We start from the raw sequence: 24,826 nt of genomic DNA on the forward strand, positions 1-24,826 counted from the left end.
ACAACAACCAATAATCACAGAGCACCAGAGATGAATAATAACATCATGCACCATGTGATCAGTGTAGGTTTCGTGACGGGTACTAGTGACAAATTTAGAATGATGGCTCTGCCTGTTTAATTCTGCAGTCCGGCTTTGTAGGATTGGTTTGGGCATTTCTAACAAAGGTAAAATTTTACATACATCACCATGATTAATTGGTTGAGAGAAGCTTGCACATTTCATAAAATGATAACCTGGTCAGTTATTGCAAAGGCACAAGTTGAAATGAAAACTGATAAATGCATGGCAAAGTCAGGAAAGAAAGAAAACTCTACACAGGTTTACATCACCCATGCATAAAAACCTGGAAATGTTGATGCAACAGTGTCTCATAGGAGCCCCAATCCTCAGCTGGTTCATCATCTGCTGGAAAGAGTAACAGTTGCACTGATGAAAGAGCAACCTACCATGAACACGCAGATGCCACTTGATTGAGAACGGAGGTGAGAGCCCGCTGTTGTCCTGTGAAAGTTTGCCTAGTGGACAATTTTATGTTGGAATATTTCTTCCATTGAGATGTTTGTCGGGGGACTTAGCACTGACTCTAATAAGCAGAGGAAACATAACCCTCACTCGTCACCAAGTTTGCTATAGCAAGAAAAAACACAATTTATGGAACATAATACTTCATAGAGAAACATGTAAGATAAAATTAAGTACAGGTTGTGCGTAACACTGAACACATTGACTAAACAAAGTAATGCAGGTTAGAGAATAGGCCAAGCACTTGTTTGTGATCGCTAAAATGATACTGTTTATTTGGCAGCTCATCAGAGTGTGCCAGGGGGCCAACCCAGGTGGCCTCCGTAAGTGAGCCTGGTAACTGTATGGACACGTGATCCCTGAAATCATGTGCATAATGAGGGAAGGTATGTAAAGGATGATGATGCCTCTCCCATGTGGGCATGTGAGTTCAATGGCTGGGCAAAGGGGAATGGGATTTTGTCAGAGGTGAGGATGGCTATATCAAGCCAAATGACATACATATAAAATCTTTATTAGTCCAACAAACTACAGCAGTGAAAGTGTGTGCTCTTGTTTGGTAGTGCAGCCCAGCGTCACCACAGTGTCCATGCTTCATACATGTTCATGTGTTGATTTTGTGTGGCCCATGATGAAGCAACACTGAACTACATCACGTTGTCTGGCCAGGAGTGTGATGACTTGGTGGTGCTGCTGCACCATGAGCTGAATCAGCATCCGGCAGGCAATACCCCCGTGGCCTGTCTGGTAGTGGCCACTGAAGCCTGCAGCACTGAGTGGCAACATAGAGGCAGGGTGGTGCAGAACTGCAGTCACAGGATCTTGGCGCACAAGTGGTGGGCTGATGATGGATGACAATGGTTGCACAGAGGATGATGGCACAGTCTGAAGGACAGCAGTTGCTGCATACAATCACTGGCATTCACCCCTCTCTGGTGGCTCAAACACTGTGTATAAATAGTGCCCTAGTGAGTGTGTATTTGGCTGTGGGGTGGCAAAGGAATGCAACATTGGTTTGCACATTGCTGCAGAAACAGTTCATTATGAGCACCTTGCCACACTCCAACATAATGCGTATTGCGTTTTAGCTGTGACATTGGCTGCATGTGCTTGGGATGTTAATTGGAACACCATATCCCAAATTTCCAAGATATCAAGCAGCGCTGCAACACCTATATTAACACTACCAACTGCTCCAGACTAAACTCCAAATGGCCCAAAGAGACCTATGTCCAAAACTACTGTGACTATAAGAGGGCAAACAGTTTTACCCATATCTGTCTGATGTGCCGTGGAAGACTGACATTGCAGTTGGCAGACAAAAGTTGGAAAAGAAAAGAACATTTTCACAAGAGGAAATATCAAGACACTGACATTGTTGTTTGATTGGATAACACATTATCTATGGGATGAATGACATGAAATTTCAGTGTACTGATGTCCTTGTAATAATCATCTTCAATGCATTCTGAAACACGAACATGAAAACCGGTTGTCTTTTCTTCTGGCCTTGTTCAAAGCACAACTCTCAGGAACATCACATACTGGAAACTCAAGGCTAAAATATCAATAATGTTAAGAAAAGAATAGATCGTTATTCAGAATAAAGATGCACATTAAGAAAAGAATAAATTGCTACACACCATAAAGATGACACGTTTGTTGCAGACAGGCACAACAAAAAGATTATCACATTTTAGCTTTCATCCAAAGCTTTCTTCAGAAAAGAAAACACACGCACACACACACACACACACACACACACACACACACACACACACACACGCATATTCACACAAGCAAGCACACATCAAGTGCACATCATTGCCATATCCGGTAGCTCAGACTGACAGTTCATATGGCAGTGACATGTGCTTGCTTGTGTGAATGTGCATGTATTTTCTTATCAGAAGAAGGCTTTAGCTGAAAGCTGAAAGTACAACAATCTTTTCATTGTGATTGTCTGCAGCTCAACATGTCATCTTTACAGTGAGTAACATACATTACAAACCCATTCTACTAAAAATTCTTTCTGAAGTTTTCAGTAGCTGGTGTTTGTATCCCTTAAATCATTTAACCAGTTATCCTATTGAATATTGTTTTTCTTTTTGAGTCCATCGTAAATATACACTAACTGATCAAATGTATCCGTACCCATATATAATGCAGAATTGACCACTAAATGTCATGAGAGTCATACTTGCCAGTAAAAAGTAGGCAGGGACTATTGTGTTATCTGACATTAAAGAATTAATTAATTTCATGAATCAGTTTAACTTCACAATAATCGTTCACACCGTCAAAGATGCTGCAACTTGACTGCAACAGGTACCTGATTCACTTTAAAAAATGACAATTGTATTTTCTGCTGCATTTGACCTTCTCAATGACAAACAGACCTTTTATCACTATGAATTGGAATAATAGTGGCATTCTTAGACAATAGAATCTTCTTGAGGTATTTCTCAGTGATAACCAGGTCAGTGATGCTTTAGTAACTGAAACCCATCTACTTCCCACTCAAGATTGGAAGCCAGAAGTTATACCATATCTAAGGATGACAGACCTGACTACCCTGATGGAGGTAACAGCCATTCTCATCAAAAATAAATTAGTCCATAGACACATCATTCCTCAACAGCTCAATAGCATGGAATCCACTACAACTGAAACACACATCAACAACATAGCTTTCAGTCTAGTGCCAGAATACAGCCCACCAACTGGTCCCAGGATTTCACCACAGGAGACACAGCTCCTCCAACAATATGGCCAAAATGTACTGACTGATTGGTGGTGACCATAACCCTAAGTATTGGTCATAGAGCTGCAGAGTTATGAACTCCAATGGAAAAATATTCTGTAGATTTCTCAATACCAATCAAATCTGACTATTCACTTCACTATAGAGATGGAAAAGGCTGTCTGCCTTCCCTTCCTTGATGTGTTGGTTAGGAGGTAGGTTGACAGTAAATTGGGACATGCTATTTATAAGAAGTCATTGCACACTGATTTGTATCTGAAGGCTGAATGTTATCACCATCCAAGTCAGCATGAAGGGGGATGTTGCACCTTCATACATAGGGCTCTTGCCTGAAAGTTTGTCAGCTGATTCAGTGCATTTTGCAGTCACCTTTCACTAGAATGGTTATAGTGAAAGACAGATCAGGTACTATCAACCAACCATGAATCAGATGAGTGATGAAAATTATGAAGACATACCTAAGTCCACAGGTAGCATTTCCAACATAAATGGTTAGATTCTGTGGAAACATAGTGTGAAATGTTTTCGACTACTGTATATGCTAAGAACCCTTTAATGGTCTGTAAAGGATGATCCTGGTTTACATAAGGTGAGTGTTTGCTGTGTCCTACGCAACTGTTGTGTAGGTTGCAACATCAGGAGCATGAAGGACTGGTGCATGGAGAATAAGTGTTACACATTTAACCACAGCTGAGAAAACATGCTATTGGAGAACTTTCCCATGGTACCACTGCCATTCTGTAGCATTTAACATCTGTCATACATTTCCAGCTACAGTGACAGTGTTATTAAGCAAGCAGCAGAGATTAAGTTAGAAAGTGACATTATAAATAGAGATTGAGATGCTTACTTAAATTCTTCTAGAAATTCTGCTCTTTTCTTGGTAGAATGACAGAAGAACAGAGTTAATGTTACTTTCTCACCCACTGGTAAGTAACATTAATAAGACCATCTTGATTTTCTCAAAACTTCTCTTCCTGCACTTAGCTTGCACCTTATGCCCTGCACTGGCTGTTGGACAACCCACATAGCATATGAGGTCATAAAGGCAGAGTAGATTGGCAGTTTTAAATTCTTCTGACTACAACTTGATAAGAAATTCAGTTGAGATGAGCATACCACAGAACTGCTAAAATGTCTAAAAAGATATTTCTTTGTAATGCAATTTTCTGTACCAGAATGGGCTTAGTAAACACAAAGTCCTTTTTTAAACATAAAAACATTCACCAGTATACTTGGGAAGGCAGGGGAACCAGATCTGTCATTGACTATGTAATAACAGATCAGGAATTCAGGAAGACTGTGAGGGACACATGTGTATTCAGGGGATTCTTTGATGACACTGATCGCAATTTAATCTGCAGTGAAATTGGTATTGTGAGGCCAAAAGTGCAGGTGGTCAGGTCCATATGTAGGAGGATAAGAGTGGAGAAACTTCGGGATAAGGAAATCAGGCACAAGTACATAACAGTGGTCTCAGAAAGGTACCAGTTAGGTGAATGTAGTCAATTACAGTCATTGGAAAAGGAATGGACAAGATACAGGGACACAGTACTAGAAGTGGCTAAAGAATGTCTTGGAACAGTAGTGTGTAAAGGTAGGATGAAGCAAGCAGCTTGGTGTAATGACACAGTCAAGGCAGCCTGTAAAAGGAAAAAGAAGGTATATCAAAAATGGCTACATACTAGAACTCAGGTAGACAGATAAAGTTATGTTGAAGAAAGAAACAAAGCCAAACAGATAATTGCAGCATCCAAGAAGAAATCTTGGGAAGACTTTGCAAACAGGCTGGAGACTTTGGGTCAAGCTGCTGCAAAACCATTCTGGAGTGTAATTAGCAGTCTTCGAATGGGAGGTAAGAAGGAAATGACAAGTATTTTGGACAGGTCAGGAAAACTGCTGGTGAATCCTGTTGATGCCTTGGGCAGATGGAGGGAATATTTTGAAGAGTTGCTCAATGTAGGTGAAAATACAATCAGTAATGTTTCAGATTTCGATGTACAATGGGATAGGAATGATGATGGAAATAGGATCACATTTGAGGAAGTGGAGAAAATGGTCAATAGATTGCAGTGCAATAAAGGAGCTGGGGTGGATGAAATTAAGTCGGAACTCATCAAATACAGTGGAATGTCAGGTCTTAAATTGCTATACAGGATAATTGAAATGGCATGGAAGTTGGGACAGGTTCCATCAGACGGACAAAAGCAGTAACCACACCAATCTTTAAACATGGAAACAGAAAAGATTGTAACAACTTCAGAGGTATCTCTTTCATCAGCATTGTGGGTAAAATCTTTTCAGGTATTGTTGAAAGGAAAGTACGAGTATTAGTTGAGGACAAACTGGATGAAAATCAGTGTGGGTTTAGGCCTCTTAGAGGTTGTCAGGACCATATCTTTAGCTTACAGTAAATAATGGAGAAGTGTTACGAGTGGAACAGGGTATTGTATCTATGCTTTATAGATCTAGAAAAGGCATATGACCAGGTTCCTAGGAGGACGTTATTGTCTGTTCTATGAGATTATGGAATAGGAGGCAAACTTTTACAAGCAATTAAAGGCCTTTACATAGATAGACAGGCAGCAGTTAGAGTTGACGGTAAATTGAGTTCATGGTTCAGAGTAGTTTCAGGGATAAGACAAGGCTGCAACCTGTCTCCACTGTTGTTCATATTATTTATGGATCATATGTTGAAAACAATAGACTGGCTGGGTGAGATTAAGATATGTGAACACAAAACAAGCAGTCTCGCATATGTGGATGACTTAGTTGTGATGGCAGATTCGATTGAAAGTTTGCAAAGTAATATTTCAGAGCTAGAACAGAAATGTAAGGACTATGGTATGAAGATTAGCATCTCCAAAATGAAAGTAGTGTCAGTGGGAAAGAGATATAAATGGATTGAGTGTCAAATAGGAGGAACAAAGTTAGAACAGATGGACGGTTTCAAGTACTTAGGATGCATATTCTCACAGGATGGCATCATAGTGAAAGAACTGGAAGTGAGGTGTAGCAAAGCTAATGCAGTGAGCACTCAGCTATGATCTACTCTCTTCTGCAAAAAGGAAGTCAGTACCAAGACTATGTTATCTGTGCACCATTCAATCTTTTGACCAAGCGAAAGCTTGGTGGATTCAGGTTACCTTATCAATAAGGTTGAGGTTATGGATATGAAAGTAGCTAGGATGATTGCAGGTGCTAGTAGATGGGAACAATGGCAGGAGGGTGTCCACAATGAGGAAATCAAAGAAAAACTGGGAATGAACTCTATGGATGTAGCAGTCAGGGCGAACAGGCTTAGATGGTGGGGTAATGTTACACGCATGGGAGAAGCAAGGTTACCCTAGAGACTTATGGGTTCAGCAGTAGAGGGTAGGAGGAGTCAGGGTAGACCAAGGAGAAGGTATCTGGATTCGGTTAAGAATGATTTTGAAGTAATAGGCTTAACATCAGAAGAGGCACCAATGTTAGCACTGAATAGGGGATCATGGAGGAATTTTAAAGGGGGCTATGCTCCAGACTGAATGCTGAAAGGCATAATCAGCCTTAAATGATGTTGATGATGATGATGCAAATGTTGTAAGTCATTGGTGATGCAAAAAAGGAAAAAGAAAAAAAATAGAGAGGACTGTTTTTCTTATTTCCTTTTCATGATGCTATATAGTTTCATAGTTTGGTATAGCTCCTCAAGCCAAGCTAAATTTTTCTAGATCTGAAAGTGTGTAACACAATTTAATTTTTTGGTAAATTCAAGAATTTCTTGCAGAGTCCTCTTCAAAGAACTGGGTGTACTGACTACTGCCGCCCAATATATTTATTGCTTCATGAGATAAGCTATACATACTATATTTTCCTTTAAAATGAATAACTCAGTTCTAGGAATCAATACTAGGAGTAAGAACAATCTTAATTAAATATTTATAGTCATTTTCTTTGCTTCAGAAAGGTGTCCAGCACTCAGGGACATACATGCCAGAAACAACAAAAAATACTCCTTCTAGTCCATTAGCAAATTCCTTAGCAGAACTTGTTGTTGTAATTATTATTAACTCATTTATTTATATATTTATTTAACAATCTTCTTATGTTCTACTGGAAAACACCAAATGTATTTTGTCTGTTACTCTTTATACTGTCCAAGGTGCCATGTTTTCTTTTTTTCACTGGTTGTTGCAACTGTCTCTATGTCTATTTCGCAGCACTATCTACTTAAAAGGCCACCTCCATAGCTGGGTAGACAGTGTGGTTCACTTTCAATTCCTGGTACTGCCATGGATTTTTTCTTGTTGGAATGATTGGTACAGGGTGCACTAAGCCTTGTGAGGCTAACTGAGGAACTGCTCAATTGATTTCCCAGGTAAAGAAACCCAACAATGACCAGGAGAGAAGTGTGCTGACTACATGTCCCTCCACACAACATGATGCCATTGACAGTGGATGAAAAGACATCAGTCAGGCATGATTGGCTCATCTAGGAGCTGAAAGCAGAGCTTTACTTACTATAGAAAATATTTACCTTAGAAAAGGCCTTGTGAAAGTACTGGAAAACAAGGATTAGGCAGACAACTCATTCATTACACTGAATGCTTCTGGGAATTAGTCAGGCAGGTAACGGTAGCCTCTTTCTTGAAATATTCAGATGTAGATCATGTGAGAGGTGACATATTAATAAACTCCATGGGAGATTGTCCCTTACTGTTGAGCAATTCCTGAAGCTCTGCATTTGCAAATTCAACAGAATGCTTCATCCAGAGTTTGTCATATTGCTCAAAGAGTGAGAAACAGTGGTGTTGAGTGGTCTGTAGGGGTGGCATGCCTGTTCTAACAATCACATGCAACATTTTGTCTCTTCAGAACATTTTTTGAACAGGGAAAATAGAGTATTTAGTGTATCACGACCAGCATTTGAAGCTGACTGCAGAATGTCTCTACTGCTGCAACACATGTTTCATGAAAAAACAAGAAAGATGAGAGAAATTAGGGCTTGCACAGAGGCATACAGACAATCATTTTTTCCTTGTTCTATTTGTGAGTCGAACAGGAAAGGAAATGACTAATAGTGGTACAGGGTACCCTCTGCCATGCACTGAACAGTGGCTTGCTGAATATGTATGTAGATGTAGATGTAGCTGTAGCAAGTGACATAATTTAAACCATCATCTAACACAATTTTTTATTCTGATACAAAAATATAAAAATGTATGCACAAATACATAGTTTATCTAGAAACAAAGATGATGTAACTTACTGAACGAAAGCGCTGGCATGTTGATATACACACAAACAAACACAAACATACACACAAAATTCAAGCTTTTGCAACCAACGGTTGCTTCATCAGGAAAGAGGGAAGCACAGGGAAAGACGAAAGGATGTGGTTTTAAGAGAGAGGGTAAGGAGTCATTCCAATCCTGGGAGCGGAAAAACTTAGCTTAGGGGGAAAAAAGGACAGGTATACACTCGCACACACACACATATCCATCTGCACATACACAGACACAAGCAGACAAAATATTTTTCCCACGTGGAATGTTTCCCTCTATTATATTCAAATACATAGTTTTTAATATTTTCTGTAGGCAAGAGAGTAATTTATAAAACAAAATTAAAATGATATTCTTACTTTAATTAAAAGGTTTGCAAATGAACTCCAATCTCCTCTCCTCACCTTCTGCAAAGTGGCCAGTTAAAGCTCATTAAAATTATATTCATTCAAAAGTGTTTTCTTTTGCTATGGAGCACATTGCTGAAACATTCAGTCTCTCTTCTTTCAATGTGTTTCTAATGAAAGTTTTTATTCTTTACAGCATGAAGAGACACCTCTTGCTTTCTGCTGTTGTCATTAATATTCTACAAATCATTAGTAGAAGTTTCAGTCATTCTGGTATAATTGTTTCTAAATTATTCTCATAGATATAATTCAGAAGTGTTAAAGCTCTGTTTGTAGTTTGGAAATCATTTCTGCTGTATATGACTGCCAATTCCTGTCACAGTTCATTTTTGTTTACATCAAAGAATTTAATTCTCTTCTGAAACTCTTTGTCAGGGAATAACAGCTTGAGTTTTTGAAACAATCTGGCTTGGAATGATATAGCTGCTGATAAGTGATTGCTAAATGTGAAATGCTCATCACTGTTACCCATAACAAGGTCAGAGACTTCTTTTGCAGCAGCTTTACAGGAGTGAGCAAAATGAAAACTTATGGGTTGGCAGGTTCTTCATTTCCATTCTCATTATCCCAATGTTGATTAAAACCCAGAAAGTTTCTCATCATTTTTATTGTTGATTTGAAATGAGTTACATTCTTAAGAGCGTTCACATTTTCAACATCTCCAAGCTGCAGCTGATTAAACATAATACCACAATGTGGCAGGATCTTACTGGACTCAAGCCAAAAGAGAAACTCTTAGTTGTTGTTGAGAAATTTCTGATGTCAAACTGCTTTAACAGTTGTTAAATAGTCATTGCTGTCATCATCCTTAATGATTCCAAGTAGTTTAGCTGTTTATTTCTTATACTTAAATTGGCGTTTTAAAATTCCATCTTGTGTCTGCATTTCTTCGAGTATGTTTCTTCACAACATTATCCAATACAGTAGTTCTTTTCACTGACTTCGAGAAGAACATAGAGAATCCATACAAACTGATAAAAAATATTCTAAATTCTTTTTGCTATGTTGCACAGTGCTCTACAATGAGGATGAGCTGGTGGCAGGGTTGCCAGATTAAATTGAAAAAAATAGTGAACACTGGTGAAAGGATTTTCTTAGCTGAGGGTGAACGCAATAGAACATTTAGAAAACATTAAAAACTATGTTTATTATTGCTAGTTACAGCCTTCAACATGTTTTCTTATCTTTAATATTTTGGTAAAAGTTGTTGTGTGTTACAAACTTCAAACTACAGTGAATGGAGAATCTCACTTTTACTATTGTTACTCAGTTTGTTTCTAGCCTCATATCATAATTGATTCATGTGACTGAAGACACTTCCCAAGTTGGCAAAGCTGCATGGAATCACCATTGTCCTTTTGATAGTTTTTCTTCTGTTAGTTGTATTTTCTCTGCTTAAATATGTTAATTGTATTCATAGTAGGCTCTGATGTTTCTTTCAGTTCTTCATAAAAATCTAACAAGTGATTTACTGTTCCATCTTCATCATCAATGAAAGTGAGGAAACTTTTCTGTTACCTTTATTGAAAGCTACAAGAGATATTGAAAATGGATGGTTTTGATTTTTTATTTTATTTATTTGTTTATTCATTTATTTATTACAACAATTTCTATGGAATAGGGCACCAAAATATTACTCATTAGTGCCTCTATTTTTGTTCTACTGAACTGCACCTTTGAAACTATCCCAGAGTCTTATAGAGTATGGAATCTAACAATACTAGAGAAGGAAAGTTGCTACTCACCATATAGCGGAGATGCTGAGTCACGATAGGCACAACAAAAAGATTCTCACAATTATAGCTTTTGGCCATTAAGGCCTTTGGTAGTAATAGACACACATACACACACGCACACATACACACTCACATAAACGCAACTTGCAGACGTGTGTGCAAGTTGCATTTGTGTGTGTGTGTGTGTGTGTGTGTGTGTTTGTGTGTCTATTGCTGACAAAGGCCTTAATGGCCGAAAGCCATAATTGTGTGAATCTTTTTGTTGTGCCTATCGTGATTCAGCATCTCCACTATATGGTGACTAGCAACTTTCCTTCTCTAATATTGTTACATTCCATCCTGGATTTTCAATTTTTAGAGTATGGAATCTATTCTATTGCCACAGTCGTAGGAATTGTAGCTGTGTCCATGTTCTACATGTGTTAGGTTTAGTGAGTTCAACTGCAGCTATTTTCTCTTTTAAAGTTCCAGAAGACAGAACAAGAAATTTATTAATGCTACTAAAACATTTTTTAATTGCACTGATAAAAGACACTTTTGCCATTACTGTGTTGAATAAGAGCTTTCATTCCATGATTCTTAACACTAAAATGAGGATGAGAAAACCATCCATCTTACTTGGTGTTTGTTGTCCACTGGACTAATTCAACTGGAGAATCTTTCATCTTGTGACCACTTATTTTTAAAAGCACAAGAACCACAGTGACTTTTCATTTTTCTAGGCAGTGAATCCATATTTCATGTTAAGTACATAACTCTCTTTCCAATATTTCTGTATCAATTAAAATAATAATACATATTGTAACACACAACAAAAGATTTTAAGAAAGTAGGTGTATCTAAAGAAATTGTTGGCCATAAAGCAAGGATTATATGTGATTAAAATGATTTTGTAATACACTAATATTAACTTACACAAATCAATAGGTATCTTCCTTTCTATTATGTTTCATTAATTCACAAATTGGTCAAACATGCATAAGAAACACATCAGAGTCAAATGACAACTGTGTTCAACTCTGAGGTTCAGCTGATTAATCAGTAGATGGATAGGCTGGCAGGCTCGGATGGTTGCAGCCAAATGCCAAAAAAGAAAGAGATGGACAATGAGCAATCAAGGGCACAAATGCAGCATGTGTTGGCTGACAACAGCATACCAAATGTTTATTGACTTGATTTTGCATATCAATAAATAAATTAATTTGTAACACGAATGGAATTCTAGAAGTACCCAACCACTCATACTTCAATATTGAACACTGAACATGGGGTTGAAATACTGAATAATTCAGTAAAAAATTGAACACCTGCCAACCTAGGTTGGTGGGCATAACACTGCACAAAATTTGCTCTTTCATACACTGGTTTTACTCTTGCCTGCATCTAATTGTGCCTATCACTCATAGATGAAGCTCATATATTTCCCCCACTTAATTCCTACAGAACAATAAATATAAATTAAGACAAGGTAGCAAAATCTGTCATTTCATCAACTTCTGTTTGCAGTGTTTCTTTAGAAAACAGTTGATGGTAAACAGCATATATAGAGTCCAGCAGCTCATTACGAATTGTTTTGGAGAGCACTAAAAATTAACAATTATTGATTCCTACAGTGTGGAATCCATTTCTGCGATCAGGCTGGCCAAACTGCAGAAAATACCAGGCTCTTCTGAAGTATTCTATTTTGTCATGTCCCCCTACTCCAAGTTCAGACTTCCCACAGAACATGATATAGTTGGTCTTTTTTTTAGCTAAGTGTTTAATGTCCATTACCCCATTTGTGGACCAAGGATAGTCTGCAACATTCATTAGTAGACACATGTAACAGAAGAAAGCATTTCTTATTTCACATCCACACTGCTAGTCTGCCTGATTATGTATAGTGGGAGTAAATTTTCTGGTGAAACTACTTTTGATTTTGACAGTATTATGAAAAGGATGGATTGCTACTCACTACATAGAGAAGATGTTGAGTTACAAACAGGCATAACAAAAAGACTGCTGCAAGTGTGAGCTTTTGCTCAAAAGGCCTTCTTCTCTTTGAAAACACACACACATACATGTGAGGAAAACCCCGACACACTTGACCACTGTCTCTGATCTATGTCTGATGCAAGCTAACTGAAGACTTTTTGCATCATAATTCAGAACAGGAATGACCACACTATTTGAAGTTGACATATTTTCCCTACTTTCATTCACTGTCTTATGGAATAAGATTCTGGAGTAACTCATCACTGAAAAAAATTATTTGTTGCTGACACATTATGTAATGTAGAAAATATGTGGTATCCACTCTAGACCTTTTGCAGACACTCCTCAATAAGTTAGGCATACATATAACAACCTCCCAGTACTTATTAAATTGGTAACATCCATAAGTATAGCACTAGAAGGAGAAATGATTTATGCTATCCACCACTCAGTCTGAATGTGGTACAGAAAATTGTGAAGTATTCAATCATAAAAGTCTCTGACCATCTACCTAGTGATATAAAGAATTTAATGCATAATAAGATTAAATTCAAACACAACCTGAAATTATATCTGCTTGAGAACTCTCTCTATACTATATATGAATTTCTGGTAAAGTGTTACTGCAAGAGAGAGAGTGTGTGTGTGTGTGTGTGTGTGTGTGTGTGTGTGTGTGTGTGTGTGTTTTAAGAGAAGGAGAGAGAGATGGTTAAGTATAAATCTCTGAAGACATGTAGAAAAAGAATAAAAAACATTCAAACCTTAATAAATCATGTAAATGGTCAGCATGTTGCCACGTCTTCTGCTGAGATGTACTGTAATTGTAAAACTAACTCATTCCATATCAAAGCAAGAAGTCATAATTGTGATCTATGGAACATGCAAATAACTTGTGGATATGGCTTAACACCAAATAAAATAACATACATAGAACTGAAGCATACATAATTACTTTTTATAGCACAAAGCACATGGAATGTAACAAAGCTGAAACTCTATTTACTAACTGGGATGTGTTTGGACTGCTGGCTGCAGCATTGGTGCAGCTCTGGATTCAGTGACCATGTGGTTGCTGGCTGATGGATGGTTGTGGTAACTGCTACACAGCCATCTCCAGGCATAATGGAGCTTGTGGCAGCAATATGGTACCTTGTAGGGGTGAAGATAGGACATGCTGACTTGATGCACCTGATAGAGACTTTAGTGGTTTTTCCATTTTGCAAAATCTCAGGGGTGTGGTCTCATCATTGCAACACTGCATGAAAATGCATTGTTCACTGTGGTATGACAGCATGAGGCAGGTAGGTGATGGATCTTGGTTATGTTGTCTCAGAGCTGTTATACCAATTGTGTCAGTTCTGCTGTGAAAGGCAACAGTGTAGGTGTGAGATAGTCTGTTGGAATGCATAAAGGTTTCTCACACACCATTCTGCTAATGATGTTCTTATGTCTGGGTTGTACACTGTGCAAAGGTCTAGAAGGACCAAGGGGAGGATCTCTATCATTCCTCAAGTCAGCACATGAGAGCTGCCTTCAGGGTCCTACGCCATCATTCTACCATTCTATTGCTGATGGGATGGTAGCTTGTTTTATGATGGCACTGGATACTGGATAAGTTGAAGAATCCTTGGAACAAAACAGATTCAAAGTGTGGGTCCTGATCTGTAATTATGTAGAGGTAACAGTCAAATCAGGCTACCTCTATTCAGTTGAAGGCATTTGCTGTTGTCTTGGTAGATATATCTTCTGTCCACCAAGTACATCTGTTCACCATTATGGAAAGGTATCTGTAGTGGCCCAAAGGTGAGATGAGATGAGATTGCATGGAAGTGGACAAATCTTGATGGAGAGCCTTAAAACTGCTCGATGTTGATGTGTACATGTCTCACTTTCCATTGTTGATACTGAATATATGAATGTGCTCATGCAAGGGCATATTTTTTTAATGAAGGGGCTTTTCAATCAAGCAAGAATTTTATTCACCATAGATCATTTTACAATGATATTGGCTTTGTCATACAAGATGTACTAGTACATACAGAATAATAAAATAAACTTCTGTCAATACATTATAAAACTCATTTGAAGCATGGCAGTGTACCAAATTACAAAGGATAGCTTTTAAAAGTTAACGCAACAAGCTATCTTATAATCTAATATAATATGGTATTTTATTGTTTATAGTATAAACTTTGTAATTACACATGATTAACCACAGGAGAAAATAATATGTTTAACTACAGACAACTTTTAAATGCTTATATTCTCCTCAGGCATCTCAAAGAATTCTTTAATGTCATAGAATGGATGATCTGAAAGCCAGCTGTACCACTTAATTTTAAAAGAATTTGTATCCATAGACTGAACATGAACTGGCAGTTTATTGAACATTTTGAGTGGGTTAACTTTGTGGGAATTTCCTGTTATCGCTAATCTGTGTTGTGGTATGTCTAAATTACCGTTAGCCCTGGTGTCGTGTTCCCTTCTGGTAATAAATTCTGAAATATTATTTTTAATATAGAGTACAGACACATAGATGTATAGATTTATAATTGTAAGTATTCTGAGGCTGGAAAAAAGAGGACGACAGTGCTCCCTATGACCTCTTTTACCAAAATGGTTGGTCTGTAACTTGGTGGTTGTGTTTGCTCCTGGATGTGATAGACTGTGAATAATGTTGAAAACAGCTATGCATAGTTTTGGAGAATAGTAGTGCCTTAGCTTATGCTGGGAGATGCTGCACCATAGTACCAACTTTGTGCTTAGCACCAGAATTTGGGTGAAGTCACAGTCCTGTGGAAGGGTCTGTTGGTAAATGCTGTGGTTGTTGATGTGCAGTAAGAGTGGTGACAAGTTCTTTGTAGTTTATAATTTCCCAAATCAGAGATGTGTGAAAAGTAGTCATCCAAGATGCTATCTGTTCCTTTCATGTGGCACATATCCATTGTAAACTGGTTGCCAAACTCTATATGTCAAGGGAACACTTGTCACTGATGCTCTAGGAAGCAGAGACTAATGGTTTGACCTCAGTGTAAACTGTCACAGGGCAAGTTTCAATTTGTAGTCAGAAATATTTAACAGCTTCACAAATTGCAAGCACTTCTTTGTTATATGCACTTCACTACTGCTGCAATGATTGCAACTTCGAAAAAAAAAATCAATGGTTGACAGTGCTGATTAATTTGCTGGTGTAGGATTGCACCTGTTTCTGTTTGGCTAGTGTCAATGATATTGCCAAGAGGACAGATGACTCTGGGTAAGAAAGGAGCACTGTATTATTTAGGCTCACGTGAAGATTATGGAAAGATTTTTCCATCTCGGGGCTCTATGTGGGAGATCATCACACTGTAGTGCCAGGTCCTTTGTGGGAGGTTGCAGTGATAAAATTTGACCACTTCCAGGAAACATCATAATTGCTAGTAGTCTGTCGGCTTCAGAAGGGCTTGTACAGCTGCTGTCTTCTCCAGTAATGGACATATGTCATCTGCTGAAACTGTGTGTCCCAGGAAAGTCACTTCTGCTTTGCTGATGACTCACCTCTCTTCATTCACTACTATGCTAGAGTTATGCATCTGCTGATACACTTCCTGCACATGTCATTCATGTAGTCAGGTATGTAGTGAGAATAGTAGACTCTCATGAAGATGTGTGAAACAAAATGGAAGCTCCTTTAACCTTTCATTCACAAAATGTCACCACGTCCACACAGCATTTTTGAGACCAATTGGCAAAAATTAAAATTTAAATGGGACACTGGGCATAATTGTCATGAACCTCAGGATGTCACGAAGTACCATAGACCTTCTCATATATTAATGAGCCTGCAATAGTTTGAATGTTTGATGTAGGCTATCTGTTTGGGACTGTCCTGGCATTTAAAGCATAGTAAGCACTACAAGGGCACAACAAACCATCTGTCTTGTGAGCAAGACGCAAAGGTGAAAACTATGAGAGTCAGAATAATGGATTATTCCACCTTGGAGCATTTCTTCAAATATGGCCTTTGTTTCTGTTGAGTGCTACAGAGAAGTTCTGCAGCATGCTGGAGAACAGGTTGGCCAAATGTGGTACAAATATCATGCACACTCTACATCTACATGACTACTCTGCAAATCACAATAAAGTGCCTCACAGAAGGTCCATTGAACCACCTTCAGGCTTTTTATCTACAGTTCCACTCTCAAACAGTGTGTGGGAAAAACGAACATTTAAATCCTTTTGTGTGGGCCCTGATTTATCTTATTTTATTACAATGGTTATTTCTTCCGATGTAGGTGGGTGCATTTGGAGGAGAATGTTAGCAATTCAAATTTTGTGAAAGTATCTTGCCATAAAGAAAAATGCCTTTGCCTTAACGATTGAAATGCCAAGTCACATATAATTTCTGTGATGCTCTCTCCCATATTTTTCAATAATACAAAATGAATTTCTCTTCTTTGAACTTTTTCAATATCCTCATCAATCCTATTTGATGTAGATCTCATGCCGTACAACATTGCTATGGAGACAGTCTCTTCACTTGTCCCGTTGATCTTTCTAGTGTCCTGCCAATAAAATGCTATCTTTGGGTCAACTTCCCAACAGCATTATCTATGTGATTGTTCCAATTTAACTTATTTATTATTGTAATTCCTAAGTATGTGTCACTAATATTTAATGGATTCCTTTTAATACTAATGTGGATGACTTCACATATTTTATAGGGATTTACTGCTGTCATATTTCTCTTTGTGATCATATCTGGAAACCTTATAGCTCTCACAACCAAACATCTACACGTGTCATCTGTTGTAGGCTGTGTGTACTAGCTGTATTCTTCTTGTACATTTCTATGCCCAGTACTATGTGTACAGACAGAGGCATGGGCACCTGTGTCTCCTACATATTTACTGTGTAATGCGTCTACATACGCTTCATCCTGCTTTAGTGGATGTAGATGGCACTGCATATCTGACAAGGTAATCTGCTGCTTATTTATACGTCTTGTGCGACTAAGCTGGATATTTACTATTGAATACTTCTTGGCTACTCTCAAGGTGAACCGTTTTGTAGAACACCATCTGAGGACTTTTTAAAAAAATTGACAAGAGCACCTACCTGCTGGGCCTTTCATGTGTTTTAGCACATGTGGTTACAGTATGTACTCAACAACTTCTATATCAGTAAGTTTTTTTTACATATTTTTAAATTCTGTTTTAAAGTGCATTAGATTGTTTACTGGTTTCAGTACATTTTATCAGACATACACCATTATATTTTACTCTTATCTTCTAGGAAACTGCACAATGTTTTTTTCAGATTCTGACCATGGCAGTTTCCTGCAGCATCCTATGTGCTTAACACCATATTTTGCCAGTAAGTTGTTTTATTTTTTCTTGTTAGTCCAGTTTTCCTAAATTAGGACCATAGAATTTATATGAAAGGTTATATTTTTTCTCATAGGCCAATCTGAAGACCTCTGTATAAGGTGAAACATGTCATTGGAGGATAAACAAAATAAAAAATACAGTTTTGTAACCAAGACTGTTTGTTATTTCATATTCTCAATTTTCATTATACAGGAACAATTACCACTTTTTCCACTATACAGATATCTTGTCTAAACCATTTTCCAATTAATTTTCATCTTCTGATGACTTTGCTAGACAGTAAATGACAGCATCTTCTGCAAACATTCTAAGAGGGCTGCTTAGATTGTCTGCTAAATTGTTTATATAGATTAGAAACAACATTTCCCTAGATGAACACTGGATACCATTTTCATTTTATCCAGTGACCCTCCATCAGTTACTAAGAACTGTGATCTTTCTGACAAGAAATCACCTTCTCCAATCACACAACTGAGATGACACTCCATAGGAATGCAACCTGATTAGAAATGAACAGTGGTGTTGAAAGCCTTCTGGAAATTTAAAAATATGGAATCAATCTGAGATCTCCCATTGATAGCATTCTTTACTCCATGTATTGTGTTTGATGTCCCTGTGCTATGCAGGTATGGAAAAAGAAGTCAATGACTTCTTTTTGGGTTGTTGTAGCTGTTGATGTTGTTTATTCTCTGCACCATGCTATAGACAGAGCTTCCCTGTATACACTATCATACATTGTATACTAGTTATTGTCCTACTTTGTCTGTAGTTGTGCTTTCCCCAGATCTGCCATTAATGTGTGATAAACAAGAAAGGCACCACTTAATATAGGCTCAATGATGTCAACGACTCTGAGTATCCACATGTAGGAAATGGCAAAACCTAAGTCAATAGCAAGTACCTTATGGTGGTAAGTGGCAACTGCTGAGTTGGTTATTGTTTTCCAGAGTAAATCTTCATTTAGCTTATTGTTAGACGCAGCATTGTTAGTAGCATTCTGACATCTGAGTCAGTGAGTGGGAAGGCTACATATTATCTGGTGCACTTTGTTTGCATTTGTGACATTATTTGATCCATGTCATTGACCTCCCATTACATTACAAGTCATGCCCCCTTTACCTATGACACCAGCATTGTCACATCACAAGCCACATGCCTTTTTTCAATGATGTTATCAAGATGGAGTATGGTGAGAAATAAGAAATAATTAAAGATGGTGGAATATTTTTCAGCCAATTCTAGTGCAAGATGGTGGCAGTGGGAAAAATTTTACACACCTATTTTCCTCACTTCTTCCACATGCACTCTTTTTCAAAACAATCCAAGAATTGTGCATTTTATCAAAACCCAACATTTTTACAAAAGTTCTGTTTCCTTTTCTTTGTATAAAGTTTTGCTCTAGATATGTCGGTGAACCTTTCTTTTCCCCTGTGCTGTAGAAACTTCCAGCTACAGTTATCAACATGTAATCTTCTAGCAGATATGTTTTTTGATTGGAATCTTGAATTGCTCAAATTTTGAATATCTCGGCAGATGAGTGTGGGTGAAATCTTTCTCATAAACTGACTTATGTTTACTAACTGTAACAAAATCACAGACTTTCAGTTTTGCTTTTAATAGATCTATCATCTTGATCTTATTATAAACAGGAAACAAAAGCTGCTGGCTTTCACATCACAAGGTTTCATATTAATTGTTTCACATTTTGTGTGATTATTCTGACTGACTTGATCTTGCAACATACCATTCCATTAGAAACAATGCTGAGAAGTGAATCATTTGAACATCTTTCTTTTAAGAGTTCTGTAGAATAACTCCACAAATAAAAATTAATAAAAGTTTTGGTATATACTCTAAAGATCCAAGATAGTCGCACTGCCAGTCAGTTGATCATGACATCATTTCTGCTTGAGAAATTATGAGATTCCTTTCATGTCTGCAATAATGGTTCTTTGATACATGGTTACATCTTGTCATCCAATAGGTGGAGATGTCATTTCTATAACAGAATTGTAAATAACCAAGGAGCTTATCATGAATGGTCACCTTAACTACTTTGGCTTTCTGAGCATGCCTTATGCTCACATAATTGGTGAATCTGGCACAGGGAGACAAATATTATATTATTATTTTAACCCTTCAAGGCATGGATACATCATAGATGGTTACAATGTCTGTGTCTGTATCTTCAGACAGCTACACAGATCACTCCTGTTTCCTTTCTAGCATCATGCGTGTTGGTATGAGCTGTGCAACTTTCCAGTCTTTAGCTATGGATCTTTTGTCAAGTGAGTGGTTGTATATTGTTGGTAAGTATGAAGCTATTATACCAGTAATCTCTTAAAGGAACCTAATTAGTATACGGCTTGACCAGAAGACTTGCCTTTGCTATATGATTTGAGTTGCTTCACTATGTCAAGGATGTCTGCTTTTAAGTTATCATATTGGCAGCTGTGTTTGGTTTGAATTCTGGAATATGTGCTTTATCTTCTTTGGTGAGGAATTTCAGAATACTGTATTTATCTTTGTTGTACTGTCGGTGGTGGCATTATCATTGCTATCATGTGATGAAGACATTGAATGTGTCATGCTGTTGGGGTACTTTACACACAACCATAATTGCTTTGGATTTTCTGCCAGATTTTGAGATAGAGTTTTTCTTTGAAGTCCACACTACAATTCAAGTTTCCATAAATCTTTGCCAATCACGGGGATTTTGTATTCTTTTAAACATTGACAGACATGAAGTTTACTGTTTTGTGTGTGTGTGTGTGTGTGTGTGTGTGTGTGTGTGTGTGTGTAAGTGTGGAAGGGGGGGGGGGGGAGGGAGGAGGAGAATGTGGGGCATACAAACATTTACTTAATTTTGTTGACAAATAACAATGTATTGTGGATACTTTTGGACATGGTGGGGTTTTGCCAGTATACAGGGTGAGTGAAGAGTTTGTGGGACAAAAGTTGAATGGGGGCCAAAATATGACGTTGGTTTTTTGTTGCTAGATGGGGTCATGTCAGAGATATGAAGATCAACTATTTATATATATATATATATATATATATATATATATATATATATATTTAAAAACAAAGATGATGTGACTTACCAAATGAAAGTTCTGGCAGGTCGACAGACACACAAACAAACACAAACATACACATATATATATATATATTTAAAAAGAAAGATGATGAGACTTACCACACAAAAGCGCTGGCAGGTCTATCGACCTGCCAGCGCTTTTGTGTGGTAAATCTCATCATCTTTCTTTTTAAATATATTTTTCCCACGTGGAATGTTTCCCTCTGTTATATATATATATATATATATATATATATATATATATATATATATATATATATATATATATATATATATATATAATAAGATGCTACAGTTTGGTATTTATTTTCTGATAGTAGCTATGTTGAGCCCATCAGCAGAATTCAATGTGATGCATACAATCCACATCAGTTAGTTCTTGGAGGAGACTGGTATGGTAAGGATGATATTTATGGTGATGCAGAACATGAACAACACTATCTGGCTCATGCCAGATTTCTGTGCGATTTGACGTGAACTAACACAAGCGTCTCCAACCACAGTGATGAGAATACCAATTCCCATTTTCTTGTTAGTAACTTCCCTTTGCTGGATATGTTTCCAGTGCATTAAAGATCCAGTTGTTGTCAATTTATCATACACATATTTAAATGTATGATGTGTAGGCTGAGTGCATTGGGGATATCTTTCAGCATGTAAGTCTCTAGCTCTCACTGAATTTCGTTGGCATTATCCTTAAATGAGAAGCACATCAATTTGTTCTATGAAGGAATCCATCATTCGCATTCACTTCATTCGACGATACCAGTCTTACCATTCCTATTAGTGCTGTTTGCGAAACTGTCAAATAGTGTTTACATGTCAATGGCACATTAGATTGATACACCATATTCAGTGAATATTTACTATTTGCACAATATATGAGAGAGAATTGTCAGAGCATGTGCTTTGATAAGTGCCAAAGAGGTAAGGAATATCACTCAATCTATGATAAGTAGATTGCAACACTGCATTGATACCAATGGTCATCACTTTGAACACCTTAGATGTTCATACCACCTTTTTGACCTTCGTTGACCTTCGTTGACCTTCAAAGACCTTACTGTTACACATAACTCGATTTGTCTTGATAGCCACTATCAGAAAATAAGTACCAAACTACAGCATCCCATTAAAAAAAAAAAAAAACAAAGTTGACCTTCATATCTCTGATGTGACCCCACCTAGCAACAAAAAACCAACATCACCACATAATATTATTAGCAGTCTCTTTTTCTGAATAAATATTCAATATGCCTTAGCTTCATCCTTCAGAAGATAATATAGCAAGACAACAGAGAATAAAACTAAGAAAATAAGATACTGCTGCGATTTTCACATCAACATCAATTGTGGGTGCTACAAGGGTAAAACAAGCCAAATTGAGCTTCCTGATTTTCTTTGTTTATCCCTGCAAGAACTGCATTTCAATGTCATATGTGGTTCTTTTTTCAGAGAATGCATTTCAAAAACTAGAATGTGAAGCATCTAATGATTTAGAATGTGACTAATGAGTTACTATTTTTTTTTTCATAAACCAACTTCTCAAAAATTTTGGAAAATGCTGAAAGGAATGACTTAGGCCCTGTAATCAGTTATGATTTGCTTATTTGCAATTTTATGCATGTACATCAGTCACTCTTGCATTATTAAATCTGGCAAGAAACATGCCTTGAGCCATTTCTGGTTACAAGGATATATGAAGGGTAATCTTTTCTAGTCAGTATATAATTTTAGTACTCACTAGAGTCATAATCAAAACCAGGAGGTGTACCACATCTTGTGACATAATGGTTTTTGTATTATTTTCATTTATTGGCTTGGGGAGGGGGGGGGGGGGGGGGAAGGGAGTGCTATATTCGAGAAATAATGTCTGTTGATGTGGCAAACAGAATCTTTCTGAGAATATCTAATACATCTCACACATGGGTCTTAATGAGTAGGTTCAATGTTTGTTGCCACAATGAGGAAATAAACAATGCAGTGTGTGCAAATTATTTCATTGAGGCACTATTACTACCACAACTATTACCTGGTAATACCACTTCATTTTCCTGCTTCTATTTCTCTCTCTTTTAATCCTCTTTCTGAATTCTGTTGTTTTAACTGATCCACAGTATGACTGTTACTGTTCCACCCATCACGTGTGACTGTCCACAGCAGTCAGTAAATAATAGTACTCTTCTGAGGGCACCATCAATCCCATGAGTCCAGGGGGATGTGTGAACCACTCTGTAGTTGTGTTTCTTCAACTTCTCCTGGTGTATTTCTGCTCAAACAGTCCATGGGTGTACTGCCAGTCCATAGTGTCCAACAGGTACAATATTTCGGTGATCAGACATGTCGCCATCGTCTGGTGCACTGACGAACTGAGCTCTTGAGGGTGGGTGGCCATCCTAAATCCACTTCCCCTATGAGGCATTCTCTCTGCTGTCTGCACACACGGCCGCAAGTCGGTGGCCACTGAGAGGCTGGCATCGGTGTCTGAGGTAGCATCAGGATGGACTCACCAGCAGAGATTGTGGCTATAACCTCAGCAAGGCATGGGAACCAGCACTGAGCCTAATTAAAAAGAGGCTCAGCAAAGAAAACGAACGAGCGACCAGGGCGGACGAGGCAGTTTCACCGACGCCACCACAAATGTGGACGCCGGCCTCTCAGCAACCGCTGACACGCAGCCATGGGCGCGGACCGCAGAGAGAACACCTCGCGGGGGAAGGGGATTTAGGATGGCCACTCGCTCTTAGGAGCTCAGCTCTTCAGTGCACCTGATGATGGTGACATGTCTGATCGCTGAAATATTGTGCCCGTTGGACACAATGGACTGGCAGTACACCCGTGGACTGTTCGAGCATTTATGTTTGCCGAATTTGAATGTGATGGATTCGTGGTTTGTATAAATTGTGAACTGGTACATATGGACAGAAATATCTCACTGCTTCATACATTGCCAGCAGTTTCTTATTGTACACACTTCATTTTGCCCATGTCACTGTGAATTTGTGTGAAAAGAAACCCAAAGGTTGACACTGCCTGTCCACATATTGGCGCATTTCTGCTCTCATCACTTTCTGACTGGCATCGACCACTATAACTAACAGTGCTTGCTGTACCAGTGTGCCAAAAGAACCATCTTCTTTAAGTTTGCCTTCACTTGATCAAATGCCGTCTGATTTCCATTGTCTACTGCAATGACCATTGGCCATTATTGCCTGCTAGTGCTGTTGTCAATGGTGCCTGCACTTCAGCCACCCCTGGTAGGCATTGTTGGTAGAGGTTCACTGTTTGTAAAAACCTTCTGATTTGATGGTAATCAGTTGGTTAAGATATCTCTTTGATGAAGGATATTTTATCCTTTAGGGGACATGTCCAGTTGCAAACATTGTGTGGCCCAAGAATGAGACCTACTGTTGTCAGGACATGTTCTTTGCCTCTTTGCCTCCAATTCCATATTTGCTGATACACTCAAAATCAGCCTTGAGGTGCTCTTCATTCAAATGCCCTGACTTCAAACATCAATATTATCCAAAAACATGAAACAACACTGCAATCCCATTAGCACCTTGTCAACAAACCGCTGCCTCACCTGCCCCGCGTTCAAGCTGAATGGCATTCATGTACTCAAAGAAACTGTAAGGTGTTGTTACTGCTGTCTTTGGTACTCCTTTTCCACGACTTCGATGT

The 24,826-nt window shown here is 38.1% G+C and overlaps 1 protein-coding gene across 1 annotated transcript in view; it reads right to left on the reverse strand.

Annotated features, from left to right (window-relative positions):
- Window positions 1–1,119: 1,119 nt before the first annotated feature.
- The window catches only part of LOC126176467 (probable tubulin polyglutamylase TTLL9), a 151,042-nt gene continuing 127,335 nt past the window's right edge, over window positions 1,120–24,826 (reverse strand). The window contains exon 9 of the mRNA XM_049923624.1: window positions 1,120–1,427. Coding sequence (XP_049779581.1) covers window positions 1,120–1,427 — 308 coding nt within the window. The remainder of the gene's footprint in view (window positions 1,428–24,826) is intronic.

Source organism: Schistocerca cancellata, chromosome 3, assembly GCF_023864275.1.
Source record: "Schistocerca cancellata isolate TAMUIC-IGC-003103 chromosome 3, iqSchCanc2.1, whole genome shotgun sequence".
Lineage (NCBI taxonomy): Eukaryota > Metazoa > Arthropoda > Insecta > Orthoptera > Acrididae > Schistocerca > Schistocerca cancellata.